The 23,443-nt window shown below is 57.3% G+C and overlaps 3 protein-coding genes across 3 annotated transcripts; 2 read left to right on the top strand and 1 right to left on the bottom strand.

The window, feature by feature from the left end:
• The first annotated feature begins 899 nt into the window (after positions 1–899).
• On the top strand, positions 900–9,094 carry ESAM (endothelial cell adhesion molecule). Its single transcript, XM_054592831.1, has 7 exons — positions 900–1,089; positions 4,370–4,563; positions 5,580–5,781; positions 5,958–6,113; positions 7,578–7,700; positions 7,978–8,104; positions 8,318–9,094. Exons 1-7 carry the CDS (start codon positions 1,020–1,022, stop codon positions 8,556–8,558), a joined length of 1,113 nt encoding a protein of 370 aa, XP_054448806.1. The 5' UTR covers positions 900–1,019; the 3' UTR covers positions 8,559–9,094.
• Positions 9,095–9,951: 857 nt separating this feature from the next.
• VSIG2 (V-set and immunoglobulin domain containing 2) lies at positions 9,952–14,808 on the top strand. Its single transcript, XM_054592685.1, has 7 exons — positions 9,952–10,080; positions 10,512–10,675; positions 11,458–11,665; positions 12,473–12,631; positions 13,570–13,689; positions 13,805–13,949; positions 14,676–14,808. Exons 1-7 carry the CDS (start codon positions 10,020–10,022, stop codon positions 14,806–14,808), a joined length of 990 nt encoding a protein of 329 aa, XP_054448660.1. The 5' UTR covers positions 9,952–10,019.
• Positions 14,809–15,127: 319 nt separating this feature from the next.
• Positions 15,128–20,424, bottom strand: NRGN (neurogranin). The gene is made up of 4 exons (XM_054592878.1): positions 20,267–20,424; positions 16,613–16,839; positions 16,363–16,380; positions 15,128–15,934 (listed from the first exon to the last, which is right to left on the bottom strand). Exons 1-2 carry the CDS (start codon positions 20,279–20,281, stop codon positions 16,618–16,620), a joined length of 237 nt encoding a protein of 78 aa, XP_054448853.1. The 5' UTR covers positions 20,282–20,424; the 3' UTR covers positions 15,128–15,934; positions 16,363–16,380; positions 16,613–16,617.
• Positions 20,425–23,443: the final 3,019 nt, after the last annotated feature.

Genomic DNA, 23,443 nt, shown 5'->3' with positions numbered 1-23,443 from the left:
ACAAGACCCGGTGACCCTCGGGTCAGGGTGTAAGGCGTCCCCAAGAACATGCTGCGAGCCCTCCCCTCGCCGTCCACAAGCGAAGACGGGCCCTGCGTCCCCAGGCATGCCAGTGTTTGCGGGGCCCGGCTGCCTGTCGCCGAGCAGCCACGGGCTGCGGGGAGCGACAGGGGGCGTGGCTGTAACCCCTTGTCAGCCGCAGCGCCGGGCTTCCCCTGCCCCGCCCCCCCCAGTGCTGCTGTTCCCTCCCACCAGGCGGCCCGCCGGGCCGAGGGGGCTGTAACCCATTCCCGCCCCACTGCTCCGCGCCGCTCCTGCGGCCCAGCGCCCCCTGTCGCCCCATGCTCTCCACCCCCGCCCTGGGAAAGCGGTCATTCGCGCTGCTGAACCGGCCCTCCCCTCCCCAACACCCCCCTCCCCCTTCGAGCCTTCCCTGCCGCTCGGTCCCCCACACTGTGGGGGGGCCCCGAGGGCCGGGGAAAACTTCGCCCCCTCTGCCTCCTTCAGGAAGGCCGCCTGGGTAGGCTCGGAGCCAGTTGGTTGGGCCGTTTACGATGTGGGGGTGTGGGTGGCCCCTGGAAGCCGGGAAACTCCCAAACCTCCCGTCCATCCTCTCCCACCCACCCCGCGGAGGGAGAAGTGGTGGCTGCACTGTGACCGTCCGGACGCTTCTCTTTTCCTGCCCCAGGCCCTTGGGGGCGCACCCGGCTTACCCGACCCCACCCTGCGCGCTGACGAGGTCACCGCCTCGAGATCCCGGAGCACCAGGAGGGTCACCCATGCGCCACGCCCAGGAGGTCAGCGACCTCTCCGCCCCTTCGAATGCCCCGCCCCCTGTCCCTGTCTGTCCCCACCCCGCCACCAGCTCACACAGGCACACACACGCAAACACTCTGGCTGCCCTCTGTGTTAGTGGCCCGGTTCCCGAGTCTGCTCCAGCTCCAGCTGTCGCGCGCCTCGGTACCTGTCGGTCACTGCCCCAGAGCCAGTGCCCCTGACCATTGGGGCCAGGGAAAGTCATGGTGTCCCTACCCGGGTCCCCTGCGACCAATCTGCTGCAGGTGTTGCTCCTGGGGCTGAGTACCTTCGGTGAGTTAAACCCAGAACCAGGAGGGGACTCGAGGTGGGAGCTGTGGTGACTCCGACCCTAGGGGAGCTGGTTGGGGGCCAGATGAGAAACTGGGTGGGACCGGATGCCACCTCTGACTCTTCTCCTCCCCCCACACTCCCTCCTCTCCCCACCCAGGGCATCGCTGCTGTGCTGACTCTCCCCGCTGTTGGGGGACAGCTCCCACTTCCGTTGGGGGGTGTGCTGGGGGGGGAGAGAGAGGGTAAGGGCGTGGCCAGGGTAAGCCTCTGGGGTGAGCTCGTGGAACCATTCCTGACCCCCACTCCACCACCACCCAGCAGAGCTGGATGAGCTGAGCTTCTAGATGAAACGCTGGCTAAAGAGCTTAAGGACTTAACTCCAGCTTCCCTTCTGCCCCCGCCCCACACCCAAGCTGACGATCAGAGCCACCCCCCTCCCCAAATTCCCTGGTCCCAGGCTTGACACCAACACTTGACACCCCGCACTTCGTTCGCTTCGGCGCCCCACTCCAGATCCGCACTCCGGCCTGCTCCTCCTGCTTCCTGTCCTGGGAATCAAGGGAGGTGCCCCCAAAGCGCGACCGTGAGGTCATTTGGGAGACAGGAAATGGGGAGGGGTTTGAATGCCTAGGGGTGCAGAATTGTGACCCCCCCCAGAGGTCCCCCTGCCCTCCCCGGTTCCCGAGCCAAAGGGACCTAGGAAATAAAGGACGCTCCAGAGAGAGGAAGGCCGCTGCCTGGGAGCAAGTGCCAGAGGAATGTCGAAGCTTCCAGGAGCATCCGTGAGCACACGGTGGCCCAACTGCAGAGAAAGGGACCCCGCAGGGACTAAGCCTCTCCCACTGCTGCCTCCCAGACTTTCTCCCCGTTCCTCCTGAAGGATCCCTAGGGGGGGCTGGGGGGCAAAGGGTGGGTTAGGTGAGCTCAGCTTGAATTCATTTCTCTCAGGTTGGAGGTCACTGGGGCAAGCAAGGCCAGGAACAATACACACTGTCATTCAGCAGTGATGGGGACTGAGGAGGGGACCGTCTAACCCTCACCCATGTCCCCTTTAGCCTGGTCGCTATCGCAAGGATGTCGGGGCATGAAGTATTGGGGCCCCGAGACAAAGTGGGGCTCAGGAGCAGCTCACCAGTCACCAAAGCCTGGACGGTTTCCTCCTCCTTTAGGCGTGGTGGGCCTGTGCCAGGGTACCCCAACTTCTCAGCACCCCCAGCTTCTACCTCAGCGCCTCCTCCTCTTCTACATTCTGCCTCCAACACCCCCACCCCCTTCCTGCTGGGGGTCTCTGAAGCCAGGGAGAAAAATGCAAGTTGCCTGCCTGAGCATCTCTCGTCTCCTGTAACCCTCCCCCCACCTCCTGTTAAACTCCGAGCTTCAGTTTTCGTAATGAAAAGTCCCTACCTGGGGGCAGGGGGATTGCTGAGCCCCCGGCCATGCGAGGGTTAAATGGCCCTGGGGACCAGGGCTCCGGGGCTGGCACTGGCTCTGCCCACTTGGGATCTCTGTGAGGCCCTAGCGCTGCGCTCCTCCGAGGCCCAGCTCTGCTGCCCCTGGGGCGTGAGAAGCCCGCGGGGGGAGTTTCTCAGAGAAAGAGGGAGACTAAAAATAGTAGCCCTGGGGAGCAGTCCCGTTCTCACTCTCCTTTGGCCGTTGCTCTGGAGAGTGGGCCAGAGGGTCCCTTTCTTGGGCCACTCACATCTCCTTCGCCCAACCCCAACCCCCCCCCCCCTTCCAATGGCACTGTGGACCCTGGGATGGAAAAGGAGGCAAGAGTGGGGGACTTCTGCTCCAGCGGCCACTCAGGCACCAAGGCAAAACCTCAGGCCTCTTCAGCTCCTGGTTTCTGACCGGGGTGGGTAGGGGCAAGACAGGGAGCATTTCTCTAGAAGTGTGTCCATGACTAACCATCTGACCCCCCTGTCCCACTTGCAAAACAAAATTACACAGGGGGACCTGGGGGAGGCCACGGAGGGCACGTGCTGCCGGCGTTCTGTAGGAACTGCCTGCCTCCCGCAGTACCGCGGGGGAGGGGGCCGGGGGCGGGGTTGTCCTTGGGGGCATCAGGCTCCTTGGGGCAGTGGTGGTTTCTGCCTGTAGAGCCTCCTCCGTCCTGCCCCCCTCCCCCCACTACCGGTCATTGTCTTCTAGCTTATCGTCGGGCACAAGTTTCCTGCCCGGCCTGCAGGGACTTGCGAGGAAACGGGAAAGGGGGCGGGGGAGCATTTGCTTCGAAGCTAAGGAATAGGTGTGGGGGCTCCCTAAAGACGCTCAGCAGGAAGCCATGGCGGTGATGCATCCTGGCCTGAGAGGCCTTCAGCCCGACTCCTGGAGGGCGGAGCATCCGCATGGCTTCTGTCCCTGCATTGGCCACCTGGTCACCACATAGAGGTGACAGTGCAGAGTGCCAGTGCCTAGGGAGGCCAGGATCCTCAGCCCCAGCGGGACAGGAACCCGAGGGTATTCCCCCAAGCAGCTTAGAATTCGGCTGCCCCATTGCCTCTCCAATGGGCAAAAAGTGCGACACTGATTTGGTAGCCCCCCCACCTTGAAATCAGCAGCCCCCCCACCTGGATGCCAGGCACACACAGCCACAAGTTTCTACTTGATTCCTTCCTTCATGATTCCCTGTGATCTCAGAGGACCTGCCTAAATCACCTGGACACTCAGAGGGCCCGTGGGAACCTTCCGGGTCCCAACTCTCTTTCCCAGGGAGAGAACCTGTCAGGGCCAAGGGGGCGGGGTGTGGGGAGCACAGCCGTCACTGGGCCGCTCCAGCCTCCACTCAGGGGAGCTCAGCAGAAGCCTTGGGTAGCCAGCGGCCTCCCAACCCCTGCACTCCTCTGATCGAGAAGATCCTGACCAGCCTTGGCACTCCCCGCACCCTCGCCCCACCCTGGGGAAACTGGAGGAGCAACTGGGATGCCCAGAATGTAGACCCAAAGTATTAAACCCGCTCTTCCTCTTGAGGGTTGTCCCCTCCTCGCTGGAAATCTGCCCCCTCTTTTTGGTGTTCTGAAATCTGTACTTCCAGGTACAAACAAATGGCACGTAATTGTGTCCTCCTCCCCATTATAAGCCCAAAGGCTGAGGTGTCAGAGGGTAAGTGCTGATGCCATTGAGAGCAGGCACTAGCTTCGGTCTCCTGGGCGTCTTCGAGCCTTCAAGGGTGGGGCCCTGAGGCCATCCTTCACGTCCTTCATGTTGGCGGGACTTCCTGACCCTCTCCTCTGCCCCGACCGGCAGGCGTGCACTCATGCCTCCTTGCTCTCCTCCCCAGCACCCGCCACCTGTGCCCAGGTCGAGCTGCACGTGCCGGAGGGCCTCTCCCGTCTGGAAGCAGTGGAGGGAGAGGAAGTGGTGCTCCCGGCCTGGTACACCTTTAAAGGGGAGAAGGCTTCGGCGCAGGGCAGGCCTTGGGAGGAGCTCACCTTGATGTGGTTCTTGGGACAAGAAGGGAAGGAGCAGAAACAGGTGAGGGAGGAAAGGGGCTGAGCTTCAACCAGCCAGTGCGCAGGCGGCAGGGGTGGGGGGAACAGAGGGCCAAGTGGGGGAGTGGGGAGGTGATGGGCCGGGGAACCAAACGGGGCAGGAAAAACTTTTGGGAAAAGCAAGGTCCCCCTTGCCGGTTTAATTTTGTTCAGATCTTGGAGGTGTCCCAGAAGAATTCTCTTTCCCCCCATTTTCCCTGGAAATCTAGCACAAAAAACGCAGAGAAGGGGAGAGGCATTTACTTTGCTATGGCGGTGGGGAAGCAGGGACTGTGGGTGGAGGTGGGAAGGGTTAGGACGGGCGTCACGTAACATTTTAAAGTTGAGGAGCGACCTGTTCTCACACGTCCAACAGTCACAGGCCACTGCCTCTCGTGCCCATCTTGAGAGGCAAGGGGCGGCCTCGCGCAGTCTCCCCTCTGGCCCCTTTCCTGACGTCACTCTCAAAGTCAGCGGCAGATGCACCTGGAGGCCAAGGACACAATTTGCGTGCATGGCTCCTTCCAAAGCCCTAGAAAGTGTCTTCCTGAGGTCATTTGATAAGCAAGGGGCAAGTGTGAACGAAACAGACTGCAGGGGTAGATCCAGGTTTCCTAAGGCCTGAACTTCCCTACGTTTGGCATTGGCATGGGCAGGGACCTCTTCAAGATAAAGAAGATAAAAGATCTCTTTAAATCTTGGATATACCCCTGCAATCTAAGTTCCTTTCATACATAACCCTGATTTACATGATCTCTCACCCATTTTATCACCTTCCAAACACCCCATGTGGGAGATGAAGAGAGAGAATAAAGGGGATCAAGAACCGTTCCTGTGAAGAGGGCCCGGGGTGGCGAGAGGGTGGCCGGAGACGGGGAGCGGGAGCTGCTACAGGTTAGAGGAGCCGGGCGCCCGGGAGGGGCATCTGAGGTTTGCCAGTTTGGGGGAGGAGGGGGGACGGGCTGAGCCTGGGGGCACAGCGCGGCACACAGTCACGGGGAGGTGACCTGCCCGCACCAGGTGCTGTCGCACATCAGTGGGGCCACGTCCAGCGAAGCAGGGGTATCCCTGGTCTACTCCATGCCCTCCCGGAACGTGTCCCTGCGGCTGCAGGGCCTCCGGGAGAAGGACTCCGGGTCCTACTTCTGCTCTGTGACCGTGCAAGACCGTCAGGGCAGCAACCGGAGCCACAGCAGCAAAACGCTGGAGCTGGACGTGTGGGGTAAGCAGGGCGCGCCGCTGGGGCCGCCCTTGCCCGGCGCCCGGCGGGTCCCTCCCGCAAACGGCGGAGGCTGGAGGGGGGCGCGAGGGGTGACAAAAGGGCCCGTGCGTAGGCGGTGGGGTGTCTGCTGGCGTCTTGGGTGTGAGTTTCTAAGCTGCCTCCTCCCCACCCCCCAGTTCCTCCGGCTCCTCCATCCTGCCGCCTCCTGGGCGTGCCCCGTGTGGGGACCAACGTGACCCTGAGCTGCCAGGCCCCCAGGAGTAAGCCCGCTGCCCGCTACCAGTGGGCGCGGCCACCCCCGTCTTCCCAGGTTTTCTATGCACCAGCTTCAGGTGAGGGGCTCCTGGAGCCAGGTGAGGCTGCGGCCGGGGCAGGGGCAGAGGCCGGGGGCAGATGCCCGAGGGATGGGGCAGGAGGGGATGCCGGGCTGAAAATCCTTGGAAGGGGACGTGGGGGGACACAGAGAGAGGGGGCCGAGCAGGTGAGAGCCTGGGTTGGTGCTTTCATGCACTGTCCACTATGGGCCCAGAGAGGCTCCAGAGCTAGACATCTATCTACCTGAGCTCAAATTCCAGCTCTGCTGCTCACTGGCTGTGTGATTTGGTACCTCGATTTCCTCATTTAAAAAAAAAAGATTTTATCTATTTACTTTTAGAGAGAGGGGAAGGGAGGGAGAGAGGGAAACATGGATATGTGGATGCCTCTCACACACCCCCTACTGGGGACCTGGCCTGCAACCCAGGCACGTGCCCTGAGGGGCATGGAACCAGAGACCCTTGGGTTCACAGGAGAGCACTCAGGCCACGAAGCCACACCAGCTGGAGCAATTTCCTCATTTTTTGAAACGCTGTATCAGTAGTTTTGATTTGAAAACACACCAGCTATAGAAGTTATTTTGGGGCAATTGGAACTTTGTTTTTTCAATTTTTAAGGAGATATAACTGATGGAACAGTTTTAGTATGGAGTGTTATATGCCTTTAGACAATTATTAATTATCAGGTATGGCAACGGTATTGTGGTTATGCAGGGCAGTGTCCACTTTGGGAGATGCATGCTGAAGCGTTTATTTTTAAATGTCTTAGACAAAAAGAAAGAAAAGGAAATATGTAAAGCAAAATGTTAGAAATTATTGAATCTCGGTGGTAGGATTTTCATTTTGTTCCTTCTTTCTACTTTTCATTTGTCCATTTTATAATAATTTTTTTTACATAGCACTTCCCTGGTGGGTTTGTTTCAAAACCTTTGTTAAGTTAGTGCATGCAAAGAACTTAGTCTTTGGTGTGCCATAAGCAGCCAGTAAACTTGAACTGTTACTATTCTTATTTCATATAATCCTTTCAGCACTATCCAGAAGGTCATATTACCCCATTTTAGAAATGAAGAGATTGGGACCCAGGGATAGCAAGTAACTTGCTTAAAGTCACATGGCCTATTTTGGAACCCAGGCCTTCTCAGTCCCGGCTTAATATTCTTTCTCTCACACACTCTGCCATTTAGAAGTAAAAGTAAAACCCATGTTTTGGGGTTTTTGCACATCCCTTCTCCTTTAGCCTCCTTTCAGGATCAGTCAGGGACGCCGAGCCGCGGAGGTGGGTGGAGGGGGATGCTGAGGTAGCCGCTCGGCAGCCGGGAGCCATGGGGCCCAGTGTGCTGACCGCCGCCCCTTTCCCTCCATCAGGGAACAGGCCGCTGAGTCCCCCAGAGAGTCCAAGGGGATGGTGCAGAGGAGGGGTGGGGTTTTCTTCTTTTAAATGGGAATCGGATCCCTGGCCTGATGGCTAAATCGTGTCCACAGATGCCATCGATGGGTCTTTAAGACTCAAAAACCTTTCCATGTCTATGTCTGGAGTCTATACCTGCAAGGCCTACAACCACGTGGGCAATGCCCAATGCAACGTGACCGTAGAGGTAATCACAGGTCAGTGAGGGGTAAGCGGGGTAAGGAGAAGACTACTCAGTGGTCGGTGTGGGGTTGCAGGGGTGGGGAGGAGGCGTGTCTGCTGAGGCCTCTCATTGTAATGGGGCAAGGAACTTGTCCTGGTCAAAGGGTTGTACAAAGGTTTGATCAGTGACCATTTTCTGCTTGACAGCCACCTCTCCTTGACAGGGAAAAAGAGAATGAGTACAGTGGGGTAGTTGGATGGGAGAGGGGAGGAGAGCCGCTGGATGCCACCCCCTGACGCGCAGTTTTCCAGGGCCTGGGGCTGCGGTGATTGCCGGCGCTGTGGTGGGCACCCTGGTGGGACTGGGGCTGCTGGCCGGACTGGTCCTTTTGTACCGACGCCAGGGTAAGGCCCTAGAGGAGCCAGCCAATGATATCAAGTAAGTGCCCCTGTTTCTGCCCAGCGGGGACTCCCCTACTCCCCTTAGAGAGGCTAGGAGTGCACACAGCTCCCATCGAACAGGAGGGTGGATGGGGGCTGAGACCATTCCTGCAGGGAGATTTTAAGGGAGAGGAGAGTGGGGGAGGGGAGTGAGGCGGGGCATGCAGCGACTCCCACTCCCAGCTTCTGACCTCACTACTTTGATGACTAGGGAAGACGCCCTCGCTCCTCGGACTCAGCCCTGGCCCAAGGGCTCAGACACAGTCTCCAAGAATGGGACCCTTTCCTCTGTCACCTCATCACCAGCCCTCAGACCACCCCAAGGCCCTCGCAGGCCTGTCGCCGTGACCCCCACGCCCAGCCTGGGCAGGGTCTCTTCCTCTGCTCTGAGCCGCAAGGGCGCTGTCCCCGTGATGGTGCCCGCCCAGAATCAGGCTGGCTCTCTGGTGTGACGGCCCAGGCCCAGCCCTCTGCTGGCAGAGCCCTCAGGTCTCCCTCCTGCCCATAGGAACCGCTATAGGGGTCGCCCCAGCACGAGGCCCGAATTCCAGGAGGGTGGCCACCTTCCAGATCGCCAGTCCTCTGGCCCCGCCTTCCTTCACCCTGGAAAACCTGGGTCTCAGTTAAGACTCCAACTTCCAGGAGGTCGAAGATGAGAAAATGGGCCTGGGTTAGAAAGAGCCTAACCTCCGCCCCAGGGCCTCCCCAACACTGCGGACGAGCCAGCGGTGCAGAGATGAGCTGCCCTCCCCCACAGGGCCCTGGTGGGGCTGCCAATCAATGAGTGCTCCGCCCCCTCGGTCTCTATCTCACCCACACCTAACACCCCTCCCACTCCAGCTCCCCGGATTCATGTGACCTCTCCTGCTGACTTGGCTGGGTTTTGTCCCGGCAGCGGTAGGGGAGATATTTGTTAAACTAACTTGAAATGCGTGTTTTGGAATGTGTGTTTTTGTTTTTTATTTTACAAATTTCAATAAAGATACATTGTGTTTGTATGGAAAGTGAGAGTCACTTTTTCAAAGTTGGAATTTCCAGGAGGAGCTGAGGATTGACGCAAAGAGCCTGACCCTTACCCAGGCCCTATCCCCAAAATGGCTTCTCCGTATGCCTCCCCCTCCCCCTCACTTAGTGGCTCAGGAAAACTGTTCTAGAGCCTTTAAAGGGGTCATTGCTGGCAGGTGGAATGGCAGAGGCATGAAGGGCTGGAGGTTGGGAACACGGGAACAGCTGCGTAGCCAGGGAATGACATTGGTGCACTTTCTGCCAGAGCCTGGGTGTTTGTGCACTTGATTTCTTGCTTCCTCTTCAAGGGCGGAGAAGAGGACCGGACTGGGGTTCCCCTCTTCCAAACATACTTCCTCCAAGTCTCAGCCTCTCTGCCCACAGAAAGGAGCGACTATGGGAGTGGGGAGACGGCTGTCGTTGCCATGGAGACTCCTACCTCAGCCGGTGGTGATAAAAGTGCCAGAGAAGGGATCTCAGGGAGAACAGGAGGGGCGTGGAAGGAACCAGAATCTCTGAAGAGGTCAGAAAGGGTCTCCGGTGTTAGGACTTAAAGTGGTGATGTCATTTGGCAGCTCACAGGGGGTCAGATCCCGGCCTCGGCTCCGGGGCTCTCTCTTCGCTGCAGAGCAGCGGTCCTGACCCCGTCCCGCAGGTGCCCAGCCCCCCAGTCCTTTCTCCACGGCCTGACAGCTTCAGAAATGGCGGGGATGTTTGGGGCTAAAATGGTTCCAGAACTGGGCCTGGAGAAGGGAGAGGCGTTTCCTTACTCGAGGGCACGGGCCTCTCCCCTTGTTTGTTCTGCGATAGTCAGTCTCAACCCCTACCCAGCCCCAGGAGGCTGCCCTGTGGGCGCCGCCTCCCGTTCCTGCACCCAGACTCCAGACCAAAGACGGGAGGACACGGCCATGGCCCGGCTCCCGGGCCCTTCGCTGTGCGGGGCGCTGCTGGGCTTGGTCTGCTTGACTGGTGAGGAGGGGCCGGGGCCGGGGCCGGGGCCGGGGCCGGGGCTGGGGCCGCGATGGGGGCTGCGCCAGACCGGGGTCGAGGCGTCAGGGCCGGTGGGGCGAAGACGGGGCGCACAAGCCCGCCAGCTAGTTGGGCCTCTCCGGGAGGGCTGAACCAGCGCAGAGCCATTGTTTTCCTCTCGCGACACCCACACCCTCCTACCTGGCCAGTCTTGTCCTTTTACCCACGAAACTCGCCCGGGATGTGTACTCCTCCCTCCCGGAACTTCAGGTTTTGGGGAAGGGACAGGGCGCGGGGTGGGGACGGGGAGCCCTCAGCCTCCTTGTGAAGGCGGGTGGGCCCGGGGCTTGGAGGCCGGCCCCGCGGCCCCCGACCCCGCTCCCCTCAGTCGCTGGCTGGCTGTCTGAGCGCCCCTCCCCGCGCGCCCGCAGCCCCCGGCGCGGCGGTGGAGGTGCACGTGCCCGCGGAGCCCCTGAGCACGCCGGCGGGCCAGACCGCCGAGCTCGCCTGCAGCTACAGCACGTCGGTGACAGACAGCTTCGCCCTGGAGTGGAGCTTCGTGCAGCCCGGGAGGCCCATCTCTGCGTCCCTGCCCGTGAGCGAGTGGGGGGCCTCCTGCCGCGGCCGGTAGACTCAGAGAGGCGGGAACGGGGGGCCCACCCGGAATGAGGGCGGGGAAGGTGTGTAGGGAGATCAGCATGCCTGGGTGAAAAAGAATACGTGGACGTGGACGCGCCCTGGCCGGTGTGGCTCAGTTGGTCAGAGCGTGGTCCCCAGCACCGCAAGGTCGCCCGTTGGATTCCCGTCAGGGCACATACCGAGGCTGCAGGGTCGATCCTGGGTCAGGATGTGTACAGGAGGCAGCCCAGCAGAGTTTCTCTCTCACGTCAACGTCTTTCTCTCTCTCGCCTCCTTCCTCTCTTTCTAAAAATCAATGAACATGTCCCCCGGTGCAAATTTAAAAAAACAAAGTGGACTCTCTGTCTTCTGAGGACCGCAACCTGCGCCATCCCAGGTCACTTACCCTGCAGAGCTCCCCTGTGCAACTCCCCTGTGTGTGCGCAGTCCCAGCTTCAGTAAATAAACACTATTAACTGACGCCCAGCTGTTGTGATTCAAAGCACAGTAAAATGCTGCCCCTTCCAGAAATATCTGTATTCCACCCCCCCATTGAGAGCAATATGTAGCTGAAAACAATGAACATATAGTTCATTTAGCGCTTAGGAAGGGCTGGCATTGGGAGGAGATAGGCCTTCATGGTTCTGGCTACAGAGCGTCTGCTTCGCGCTGGTGTAAGGGAGGAGCTTTCTGAGAAAGGACTGCGGAGCTGATGCCAGGCGGGAAGGGAGCGTACGTGTGTCTTCTGCTTCTCCCTAGATCCTGTACTTCACCAATGGACACCTGTATCCAACTGGCTCTAAGGCAAAGCGGGCCAGCCTGCTGCAGAACCCCCCCACAGGAGGCGTGGCCACCCTGAAACTGACTGATGTGCGCCCCTCAGACACTGGAACCTACCTCTGCCATGTTAACAACCCACCAGATTTCTACACCAATGGGATGGGGCTGATCAACCTTACTGTGCTGGGTAAGGCAGGCTGGGGACCCGCATACCCTGACAGATTGTGCCAATAAATACCTACCCCCCCATCCTGATTTCCAGCCCAAGCACACAGCTGCGCTGGGGAAAAGCACCTCCTCCCTGAAGCCTTCTGACCCAGCCAGCCAGTAACTCACCTGCTCCACCCTCCGCAAGGGCAGCTCCCTCACCTCAGTCTCTAGCAACAAAGGTCCCACGCACAGGGTCTGAGTCATGCCCCCAGCAGCTCCATCTTGGGGAAATTTCCCACCTGTATCTCAGATTCTGTCTCTCCCCAGGTCAGTGACAGAAAGAGGGGATGATTATTAAAGGAACAAGGGCCCCTGCCACACTAAGCACCAGTTCTGTGTTCAGAGCTTCCATCTCACCCCAAACGAGAGCCCGCTCGGAGATGAACAAATGGAAGAAACTACTAAAGAGGCTGGGGACGTTTAAGTGGGGGGTAGGGGGCAAGAAAAGAAAAAAAAGGCTTGAGAGGTGGTGAATGGCAGCTGCATTCAGAAATCTACGGGCTGGCTGTCCTGTGGGGGGCAGAGTTTTCATTTCTCTTCGTGGATCCAGAGGGCAGGAATTAGGACCCATGGGTGGATGTTATATTATCACAGATTTGGCCTCAATATGGGAAGGTTTTTCTAACAATCAGAATTTCCAATAGTGCAAACCATTTCCTGGGGATGCAATGGTCTGTGAACAAAAGCGGACCGCTGTTCGGTAGGAGCCCTGAAGCGGGAAACCTAGCACTGAATGGGGGTGGGGCTAGAAGGTCACTGAGGTCTGTCCTGTGACTGTTTGCAGTGCCCCCCAGCAGCCCCTCATGCAGCCAGACTGGTCAGACCTCTGTGGGGGGCTCTGCTGCACTGAGCTGCAGCTCTGCAGAGGGGGCCCCCAAGCCTGTGTACAGCTGGGTCCGCCTGGGATCTTCTCCCACACCTCCTCCAGGCAGCATGGTGCAAGGTAAGAGCCAGGGCATCGGGAAGAGGGGACTCAGGGCCTGGGCAAACCTGGTCTCTAAACTGTATGCCCCGTGCCTGGGGGTGGGAGACAAATGCCCTACCCTCTCCCTGCGTCTTTCTTGGTTCCTGTATCAGTCTCTCCTGTCTGTCTCCCTGCACAGCCCATGACTGCATGACCCTGGAAGCATTTCTCAAGCCAGATATGCTCCCAATACCCTGGAAGAGAGTGGAAGGCGGGGCGTTCTGTGATGCCCACTTGTCTGTTTTGGAGGGGTTTCTTTTTGATTTCTTAAGGGTCACAAATCGTTTCTAAACTTCCTAGGAGAGAAACAGGAAGAGTAGCATGGACGGTCTTGGGTCACTTGGCCTGCTTCTCTGGAGGAACCATATGCCTAGCTAAGAGCTTTGGCTTCTCAGCCTCCCCCTGCTGGCCTTGGTCTCTCCTCCCAGCCCCAGCCCCTGCTATATCAATCTAGACAGCCCCCAGATCCCCTCCTGGTGTGTGCTCTGCCTTCTAAAAGGAAGGTAGTAAGCAGCTTAGAAAAGCACTTGGTCAGCCTAAAGCCATCCCAGAGGATACCATTTCTAGCGATGAAGGCCTTTCCCCTGAACTAGGAACCTGATCTCAGCCAGTAAGCACCCCACCCCAGTTTCCATTGCCAGTTTCCGAACCCTTCATGTGTGGACAGTCTCCCCCTTCCCCCAAAAGGCAGCTGTGGAGGGTGGAAAGAGCACAGATTTGCAGTAGCTTTGGCACTTCCTCTCTGGGTCACTTGGGACAATTCCTTTCCTCCTTTGAGCCAGTTTTCCCACTAATAAAATGAGGTTAGTCCCTTCCTGACAGGATGGTAGTAAGGACGAAATGCAAAGTGCTTTCGTCATAGGAGGTGCTCACTGTGAGCGGAACGAATGCTGGAGCACTTCCTCTCTACCCTCCAGATGAGGTATCTGGTCAGCTCATCCTCACCAACCTCTCCCTGGCCTCCTCGGGCACCTACCGCTGTGTGGCCACCAACCAGATGGGCAGCGCATCCTGTGAACTGAGCTTCTCTGTGACCGGTAGGGATGCTGGACGCTGGCCAGGCTGGCAGGCCTGGATTGCAGGGGCTGCCTGAGATTGCCTGAGCAGGGGCCGAGGGGGGTCTGCCACTCTGAGGACCGTGTGTACCCTTAGACCCTTCCAAAGGCCGAGTGGCTGGGGCTCTGATCGGGGTGCTCCTGGGCGTGCTGTTCCTGTCTGTCGCTGTGCTCTGCCTAATAAGATTCCAGAAAGAGAGGAGGAAGAGACCTAAGGAGACATACAGGGGTAGTGACCTTCGGTAAGCTGAAGGGTGGGGGTGGGCAGTGTAGAGAGGGAGGAAGGGTCTTGGATTAAGGGTAGATGACGTCAGCCCTCAAACTCTGACATCTTTGGGGTGTTTGAGGGTGAGGAGTCCCACTCGCCTGGGGATTTGGTGGCGGGGGCGGCGGCATAGCCTGTGTGTTTGAGTGTTTGTGCTAACTGTATAGGTGGAGGGGTTGGCTCATAAGCTGCCACCACCCTCCTCATGTTTAAAAGAATTTTTACGTTTCAGTTTTTAAGGCCTTTTCATATGTACCAACAGGCCGTGGCTGCCAGGAGTTAGATTTGCCCCAACCACTCAGCCGAGTGTGATTCTGTGTGGGGCAGCAGGGGCAGGAGGTACAAGCTGCCTCTGTCACCTGCCCTGCCGTCAACTGCGGGGTCCAAAGTAGGGGCCAGAGCAGTATCTCTCCAAGTGTGGTGCTCGCTTTACCTGGACAGAAATTACCAGGAGCTTGTTAACATTTGGATTCAGGCCACTTTCTACCCTGCTGGAAGTAGAATCTGCAGGGGAGGACGTGTGTGTGTGTGTGTGCGCGCGCATGTGTGGCAGGGTGGTAGGTCCTGGAATCTTCATTTCAACCAAAGTTCCACGGGTGACTCTCAGGTAGAGTAAAGCAAGGGTGGAAGTCCGTGGGTAGGGGGAGAGGTGTCCGCCGAGGGATGCCTCCAGTCTTCATTAAGAATGTGTTATATCCATCAGAGAGGATGCCATTGCTCCTGGGATTTCTGAACAAACTTCTGTGAGGGCAGATTCTAGCAGTGGGCTCCTGAAGAAGCCCCTCTCTGCCAGCGCTGTGGAGACCACTAAGTCCAAGCTCCCTATGGTTGTCTGATTTCCCTCCACTTCGCTGAGTGGGAATACCAACAATTAAAGCCTCTGGGTACCACGTTGCCTCCCTCTTCTTTCTGCTGATCCAGACGATTTCCCTAGTCGGCCAAAAGGTATTACCAGCAAGGGAAAGAGTGGGCTTCAAGTCCCAAGTGTGATGCTGTAGATGGGAAGTTGGTTGGCTCCAAAGGGAAGGCTTTCACTGAGGTCCCTCACCCCTTCCAGCCTCCCACCTCCAATTTTTGGTTTGGTCAAAGGAGACTTGTTCAAGTTTTGAGCAGTGGTCGCGTGCACCCAAGCACTCTCCCCTCTGGCACCCTTGGAACACTTGGACATTCCTGTTTATTGTTCACATTCCAACCCAGTACCGTCACATGCACACACACATAGATAACCTTCTGGCCGCAGCCCCGGGAGCCTGTCGGGGGCGGAGCCAACAGGACAGGGCGGGGCCACAACAGACTCCTCCCACCGAGCCACCCCGGCACTCGGGCGTTCTAAAAGCAGAAGAGAGCTGGTGAAAGGGTGGCTCTCGGGGTGCGCAGGGTGAGGGGAGGACCGATTTACAGGCAGGCTTGGGGTAAGGTGTGAAACAGGGACTTCCCTTCCCATCAGAGCAAGGGGTATCCAACACCATAAAAACTCTCTTCCCCTCTGCCTCGCCCCAGATCCAAAGCGCTGGAGCTGGGCGAGGGCGAGAACGGCACAGAGACGAAAGGCGGCCCCATTAGCTGCGTACTGAACGAAAGGACTTTTTAAAAGTTGGCGTCCTCGGGCAACGCAGAGAGTAGGGCGCCCTCTGCGGTACACCTAGGGGAGCGCATGGAGGTTGCGGAGGCAAAGCTGCATGCTGCTGCGGGGAGACAGGGCGAGAAGCAAAGAAAGACCATTGGGGAGTGCAAGGTCGGGGCTGGGGTGGGGAAGGAGGGCCAACAGAACAGTACTAGAATGGAGAACCAAATGAAAGGGCACGGATGTAGCGACTCCTCGACGGAGCCTGCCTGGGACAGGGTCTCTGGGAACGTAGGGAGGCTCCTGAAGCTGGCAGGTTGGTGGAAAGGAGAGGGTCACAAGCACTGCAGGGAAGTCTCGTCACTGCAAAGGGGACGCGGCATCCATCTCTTCGGGAACTGAGGACAAAGAAGGTCTGAGTACCTGCCCTCTCCGGGACGTCCTCCCCCCTCTTCCAGACCTGGACGCCAGGGCAGGAGCGCCAGGCGGCCCCAGGAACGCTGGACCCCACCCCACCCTACCCCGAGCCAGTGAGCTGAACCGAGCCGTGGCCAGTAGGTGTGTGTGCCGTGTGTGTGACACAGGGCGCTAGAGTCCCCAGCCGTGCTCATGTAGCCAAACGGGGCGACGGCATATCTGTGTGGGTCCAGGTGTGTCCCCGTCGCAGCCTCGGGCGTTTAGATGTGTCAGAAACCTCCTCTCGCAGGGTGTATTTTCCCCAGGGGGCGGGGTGAAGGGTGAGGGCGCGCAGAGGGAGAGATGGGGGCTGGGTTTTCTCCCTCCCACTCAGGGTTCCCACCCTGCCACCTCGAGGTCACATCATTACCTTCTAAAATGCTCAGTTCTTCGGTCCAGGGGGAAGGGGGGCAGCAGGGAGAGAGAAGGAGGTGAGTTCTCGGACCTGCAGTGCCCTAAGCTCTCCCACCACCTCCCAACTAGGATTTCCACCCCCCACCCCCACCACACTCCGGGCTTAGCTTCCTAAACCTCGCTCCTCCCTCAGCCCGCCTTCTGTCTTCCTGGCTCAGGAGCGAGCACTGTAGGCGGGTCCCAGGGCGGGGAAAGGACCCACTCACCTGGCCTAGTCTCCGCTGGGGCCGCTGCCCGAGCCTCCTCGGGCGCCCCCAGCTCCACCAGGCCCTCCGGGGCCCGGGCCCTTCCGGCCGCTCTCTCTGCTCTTGATCTTCTTCCGTGCCATGTGGCCCCTGAAACTCGCCTGGATTTTGGCAGCGGCAGCGTTGGCACCAGGATCGTCCAGCGGGATGTCTAGAATGTCCTCGTCTGGCTTGGAGCAGGCGCTCTCCTGGGGGCGGGGCAGGGGGTACTTGTGCGGTGACTGGGCCGAGACTCGAGACTCAGAGAGGAGAGCCTTGGGGGTTGACGAGGGCGGGAGTGGCAAGCGCAGAGAAAGCGGGGAGAAGGGCTAAGGCGGGGTGGTGCGCTGGTTGTGTGCGTGTGCGTGTGTGTCCCTCCTGCACAGCAGGAGGGAAAAAGGAAGTTGAGGTTCAGGAGGACATAGTTGTGTTCCCCACTCAGGAAAGAGCAGTGCTCGGTGGAATGGGATCCAAGGCAGCCAGATAGCCCTGAGTGAGCCAAGCGCCCATCGCCATCAATAGAGCCGGGGGAGCTGTAGAGCTGACTGGAGGGGGCGGGAGTTGGAAGAGCAAAGTGAACAACAGCAGGCACTCCTGGATGTGGGTGCCTCTCCCCCATCCTCGAGGTGCCTCCAGCTCAAAAGGGCCCCTTCTGAAGTCAGGATAATAATATCTACCTCTGTGGGTTGTAGGGAAGAATAAACAACACAATATGCATAAAGTTTCTGGCCCCATCTAGTTGTTCAATAAATGGCAGATATTCTTTTAAATAATAGGTTGACGTGAAATAGTTGTTTCTGTAGGCCAAAAGTGGTCATTTAAAAAAACCCCACAATTTTACATGGTTCGACCTAAAAATACTCAGACCCACCCCCATGCCCCAGGTTTCCGGCTCTCCCACAGCCTGCCCAGCTGGGAGCAGAAGGGGTCAGGGGACTGACCGGTGGCCATGATTTCAGAGGCACGGCTCTGGCACCCAGAGGCCTCAGCCCCTGGGCCCCAGGCGTTCACAGTGTTAATGTGGGCTGGGATGCGGAAGGCTACCACGCAGTCAGAAGGGCATTTCTCTTTCGATCTGACCCTCTGGCTCCTAGGAATTTGCCCTCATTTGGGGGCCTAAGGACTTCCGCTGCTTTCACTGTGTTTTGCTTCCTGAGCGTGAGGTGATCGAGGTCTCACCTAGTCATTCCGTTCTCTTCAATTCTCCATCTGGTTCCCGGAAGTGGCATGGGTATCAGTGGGGCTTCAGCGGTCACCGCCCCAACCGGGTTCGGCCCCAGGAGCACGGATTTAAACCCCCAGAGGTCTAAGCCCAGGTTTACAAATGCCTTCCCTCATCATGTCTCCAAAGCCTGCCTTCATTTCCTAGATTCAAAGTTCTTCAGTGTGTGCCCACAACTGAGTTACAGGCAGTTAGAAGGAGTTGTCAAGAGGCCGGCGGGGTTGCGGAGGGCCTGCGAGGCTTTTTATCTTTCCCTGGTCTAGTGTTCTCTCCCTGACATCTTATTCCCCACCTATAAACCAAAGGTATGCTTTTTGGTTCTCTGGTTCTCAGAGCTCGAGCCGCTCTTGGGATATTCTCAGGGAACTGTGAAGCTTCTCCTCAAAAGATGACAATGATCAAAGAAACCAATCCCAACCCACCTCTCCTCAGCTGGCGGCTGTGGAGGTTGAGCCAAGGGACGGGTTTCTTTCCTCAATGGCTTGAAGACTGACCTGCTGTCACTGCCCATCCCAGCTAGAACTGGGACAACTGTGTATTTGCCTCTTCTGTACTGTTTGGTGGGCAGCTTCTCCATTTCTTTTAGGGGACACACATTCCAAACACACCTACCAATCACTCAGTTTGGCTTTCTGGGAACTCAAGAGCATGGTCAGGGCAGACCAAGGCCTACAGGGAGGGACCCAAAATCCTACCCTAATTGCTCCCGCAGGGAGCATCTGAGACAAATTACATTGCTTCCCTGGCTCTTGCGGCCTCTTGGAGGCTTTGCTCTCTCACTTCTTTCCACTCGCCATGCTGCCTGCTTTCCCTTCTCCATAATTATTGTCATCGCGACAATATTGCATACCCTCCCCCACTCATATGCAGAACCTTCCATCCATTTATTTTCTCTACTTTACAAATACTGCTAGGAGCAAGGAGCTCTTCTTCAGTGGAACCAAGAACCTCCATGAAGAGCCCCTTCCTCCTTCCACAACCGAAAATTGCTTCCTGGAGAATAGCAAACAGAGGAAAAGACTGGAATGAGATATGTTATCAAGGCTTTTCCAGGGAGTGCAATTGTAGATGATTGACATGTTTCTTCTTTATGCTTATCTTTACTTTTTACATTTTCTATTATGAGCATATTACCTTTATAATGAGGAAAAATAGTAAATATTTAAAGGGGAGGTAAAGTATTTGAATCAGACAAGAAGGCTGTGTTTAAATCCTGCCTCCACACTTAGCAGCTGCACCTCCTCAAACAAATCATTTAATCTTTCTACACCTCAGTTTGCACATCTGTAAAATGGCAAAAATAATACCTACCTCACAGGGCTATTGTGATGATTAAATATGAAGTGTTAGGTACGTGTGAGTACTCACAAATGGACAACTGTTATTGATATTAATATGAGTTAAAATCATAATAGCAACCACAACGACTCGGTCCCTAAGTTCTTTCTGCCTCTTGGTACCCAGTCATAAGGAAGTCTCATCTCTTATAATCTGAGCTATCCTTTCCTTCCAAACCTTACTTTTTTGTTTTCTTTTATGAGGGTGGGGAGCAAGCAAAGTCCTAAGCTCTGGCATCATTAGCTGGGTTGACTGAATGGCTGAAAATACAAGGTATTTGCAGTAGTCTCTCTCCCAGGTAGGGGCTAAAAATCATTAAAATTTTTTAAAAATAAATTTTATGTATGTATGGGTTCCTCTAGTGAGCCAGACACTTTCATACCAGAGTCGTCTTAACAGCAACCTAGTTTGATGTTAGGCACTTGCGCATCGAGGTCTCCGTGGGCGCTGACAAATTGCAGACACTTCCTTCCCTCGCCAGCAGGGCTCTCTTGCGGTCACCCAGTCCCCTCGGGCTAGAAGGCGTTGGGGGCCGGCCCAACCCCTTCCTAGAACCACACTGACTAGGCTCTTCCCATCATCAATACTAAGCTCACCAATATAAACTGACTATCCTACCCTGCGCCACGCAGGGCTCCGAGGGTCCGTGCTGACCGTTGGCTGCTGGTGGCGGCATGGGATGGGGAATGGGGTGGGGGCGGAAAGCCAGGTGTAAGGAGTCAGAGGGGAGTCGCTGTTGAAGGGAGAGGATATTTTCCAGCGTCTCTAGGGGGAGGTTTCTCTTTTCCTCTAACCTGCAGCTTCCTTGTTGCAGAGCCCTGCCTAGTTCCCAGTCCAACCCAGACCATCTGGAGGAGGGGCACCCAGACGCCCCCGCGAATGGGGAGCATTTTCCCAGGGCTTCCAAGTCAGGCCAGGGCCTTCCGCCACCCACCCACCACCACGTCTCAGCAGACACACCTATTGCTCCTAGGTCTTCGCACCCACTTCCCTCTCTCCCTCACCCTCCGGGGGATTCTGAGGAGCCCTTGCCCCAGACCAAACAAGGTGCCAGTCCCCCAGGCCCTCTAACTTACGGTGCAGCAGTCCATACTGGTGTTTGGGGTCCTCTGCTGGGTGGAGCTGGTGCAGGGCGGAGGTGGGTCCGTGCGGTACGGGGTGGAGACTCGGGGGGCCGAGCAGTGCGCCCCGACCTGCGCCGAACCCTCAGCAGTGCTCTCGGGTCGCTCTCCCGCGCTCCGCTCCGCTTGCGAATGTAACCTGAGCCCTGAAGCCTAGGAGCCAATCAGGAGCGGCCTCGGACAGGGTGGGCGGGGAAACTGGGGGATGACCACGCCCCCTCCGCCGGCTCCCTCCTCAACCCCTCCTCCCACATATTTCCATCCACCCCTCCCACACGCTCATCCTCCCAAACCCACCCCTCGTTGCTGAGGCGGCAGACTGCCAGGCAGATGGAGGCCCCTGACATCCCGGGCACAAACACTCACATCTGGGCACAATACCCTCCTACCCTTATACTGAAAACCACGCACCCTTCCTCACCTCCCCCCACTTCCACAACCCAGCCAGAGTCCTGAATAGGGCTCCCTCTAGCTTCCCTCCACCCTCAGACCTCAAAGAAAAGCCCCAAAGACACGCGATTAAAAACTCTCATCAACACTCCTCTCGGAATAAAGAGTGCTGTCTGTACACAACCGGGTGGTGGGCATATTAAACACAAATGCTCACAAACCCACGTGTCTGTACATGATTCTCCCAGGCTCACTAAATGTGCACTTCGACATGCAGACACTACAGACACAACCTGTGAATATAACTACACAGACCTTGTACACAGTGTGCAGATAAGGGCAGATGCACGCCTGAGCACACATGGGCAATTGCCCTAACCAAGATGTCTGCATCGCATATCTATTATCTCTCCTCCCTGCATGCCCTTCTCCAAACAAAGTCTGATATGCACAGCACTCATGTTGTACGTATTCCTTTATGGATAGTGAGTTGGGAAAAACACCCTTTCCTCCCACTTTCCATACCAGAGGTTTCCTACTCACCGGATCCATTGCTTCAGAATAAGGGGAGCACTAGCCACTCTCACTCTTGCCCTGGGAAGACAAATACCCTAAACCCCAGGACAGAGAAATACCCAAAGTCATGGGTCCACGACAGGGGAAGGATGTGAGTTTCATGAGAGGTTGGGAAGGGGTGATATGGCAGAAGCATCTAGAAGGAGCAACCACCCCTTTTGTGGTCACCAGCCTCCCCTAACCTGTCAGGGTTCTAGAGCTGGCACTGTGGCCTGGTATGTGGGTGGTGTGGGCCATGTCTGAGGAAACTAGAAAGTCTTCCTCCGCTGAGGTCCCCCAGGAGGAAAGGAAGAAAGGACGGCTGCCACGCAGGCTTCTTCCGTTCTGAGACAGCACTGCAGCGAACCCACGGCACCGGCCCGCCACAGCAAGGCTGTTCCATGCTTCCTCCCTACCTGACCGCTTGTGCCATCGGTTTTGGTTGCCCAAGGGAAAATGAGTGGGAGGGCAATTCTGGTGGCCACTCCTGACAGGGGCAGGGTTAGCCAGCTTGGGCTCCCAAGCTGGGCTGGATGGTGGCTGGGATTCCAGGGCGAGAGGTGGAAGGGTGTCTCTCCCAGCATGTTTGGGACCCACCTACCTTATAACGGAAAATCTGTTCTCCAATCTGTCTCTGGCACATCCTCCATCCCCCACTTCCACCAAATGAGTCCCAGGAACTCAGGCCCTGGCACATCTGGGCCCTTAAGTTGTGCCAGTTCCCATTGGACTTCAACTCCAGAATACAGAGGAGAGGAAAAAAAAGGAGGAAATTGGGGGGCATAGTGGATATCAGGCCTGGACTCTGTGCTTTTCTCTTCCCAAATTAGAATTCGGGATTTAGTGAGTTTGCAGTAAAGTCTCCCAAGTTGCTAGGCAACGTCCCTCGGCAGCCTGCGCTGCCTCTGGGCCCCCTTCCTGCTGGTCAGAGTTGAAGGGTATCTTTACAATGCGCCTCCCCCAAAACTCCCACACAGGCAGCACAGCCCCCTTCTCTTCCTAAAAGATGCCTTTGTGTGGGGCGAGGTGTCTCTCAACACCGGCGGGCCCATGGGAGACCAGGACCGGCAACTGTCAGTTTCATCCGCAAAACAGCCATTTCAGCAACAGCCCACTTGAGGCGCCCACGCAGAGCTGGCACTGGCCGCAGAGTGTGCCCTGGGGGATGGGCAGGCTCTGAGGTGAGGGAAAAGGATAGACAGGAGAGGGAGACACTCGCAGACTCAAATATCCAGAGGCAGGAGCAGCAACACGTATGGCTTCGTTTCAATGACACACACGCACGGATGCAGAAGCTCAGACACACACATTTACAGACTCATGCACTGTGGGCACCTTGCCACACTCCGCCCCCTAAGACATGCACAGAAGTGGACCCCTCCTCCACCATGAGTCAAGGGCACATGCTCCCCCTGGTACGGAGTTGGTTCCCTTTCTGGACCAGGTGGCCAGGGTTTGCCAGCAAGGTGGGCTGGGTGGAACTCCAAGCCTCTGATTCTCAAATGGATGAGCTAGGAAAGGGGACCCAGAGCAGCACCGAATGCCTGGGCCTGGCACCTGTGAGGAGCAGGCTGCCTCACTCTCTGAGGCTCTGGACCATGGCAGACAGTGCCCAATGACACTCCCCACAGGGGACTGCTTGTCCTAGGGCTTGGCGTCAAGTTCAGCTTTGGAGCATTACCTATTAACTAGCTGGGCCTGGGCCTGCCATTGTTCAAAAGCTCTTGGACCCCACAGCTCCTGAAGGAAAAGGACTGCAGGCCTGGAAGGCAGATGAGCTCTGGAAGGGCCAGATCAGAGAGGGAGCTGGGTGTGTGGGAGGGCGGGCCGGATCCAGCAAGGAGCCTGGAGGGGGAGAGGTACGGACTAGGAGCCCAGGCGAGCAGAGGAGGAGGTGGTTAGCAAAAGAGAAGATAAAAGATGGATTAGTGGGAAGCTTCTGGAGTCCAGTACAGATCCTTCTTGGGACAGATGAAGGGGATTTGGAGAGAGTTGGCCCTCGTAAGCAGAGAGAAAACCAAGGCACATGGCGAGCGATTTGCCAATAGTCGTGGCTTCGCCTCCGTGAAGTAGGCACGTCCCGAACATAACATTGCAGCTCAAGCCCACAGTGGGGCTCCATGATCAGAAGAGGTCTGTGCCTTCAGTGGAGCTGATCTGGGGGCTTCTCAGGTCAGGATTTTACCC

This window comes from Pteronotus mesoamericanus, unplaced genomic scaffold (genome assembly GCF_021234165.1).
Source record: "Pteronotus mesoamericanus isolate MK-2021 breed Mesoamerican mustached bat unplaced genomic scaffold, CSHL_Meso_final scaffold_371, whole genome shotgun sequence".
NCBI classification, from domain to species: Eukaryota; Metazoa; Chordata; class Mammalia; order Chiroptera; family Mormoopidae; genus Pteronotus; species Pteronotus mesoamericanus.
The sequence above is the reverse complement of the archived record's forward strand: the minus strand, read 5'-3'. Positions and strand labels throughout refer to the sequence as shown.

Bases quoted from the DNA above. Each gene is read 5' to 3' on its own strand.
- ESAM (XM_054592831.1), top strand. From the start codon at position 1,020: ATGGTGTCCCTACCCGGGTCCCCTGCGACCAATCTGCTGCAGGTGTTG. The intron at 4,564-5,579 runs GTGAGGGAGGAA...TGCCCGCACCAG, and splicing joins AAGGGAAGGAGCAGAAACAG to GTGCTGTCGCACATCAGTGG. The intron at 5,782-5,957 runs GTAAGCAGGGCG...CCCACCCCCCAG, and splicing joins GCTGGAGCTGGACGTGTGGG to TTCCTCCGGCTCCTCCATCC.
- VSIG2 (XM_054592685.1), top strand. From the start codon at position 10,020: ATGGCCCGGCTCCCGGGCCCTTCGCTGTGCGGGGCGCTGCTGGGCTTG. The intron at 10,081-10,511 runs GTGAGGAGGGGC...GCGCGCCCGCAG, and splicing joins GGGCTTGGTCTGCTTGACTG to CCCCCGGCGCGGCGGTGGAG. The intron at 10,676-11,457 runs GTGAGCGAGTGG...GCTTCTCCCTAG, and splicing joins CCATCTCTGCGTCCCTGCCC to ATCCTGTACTTCACCAATGG.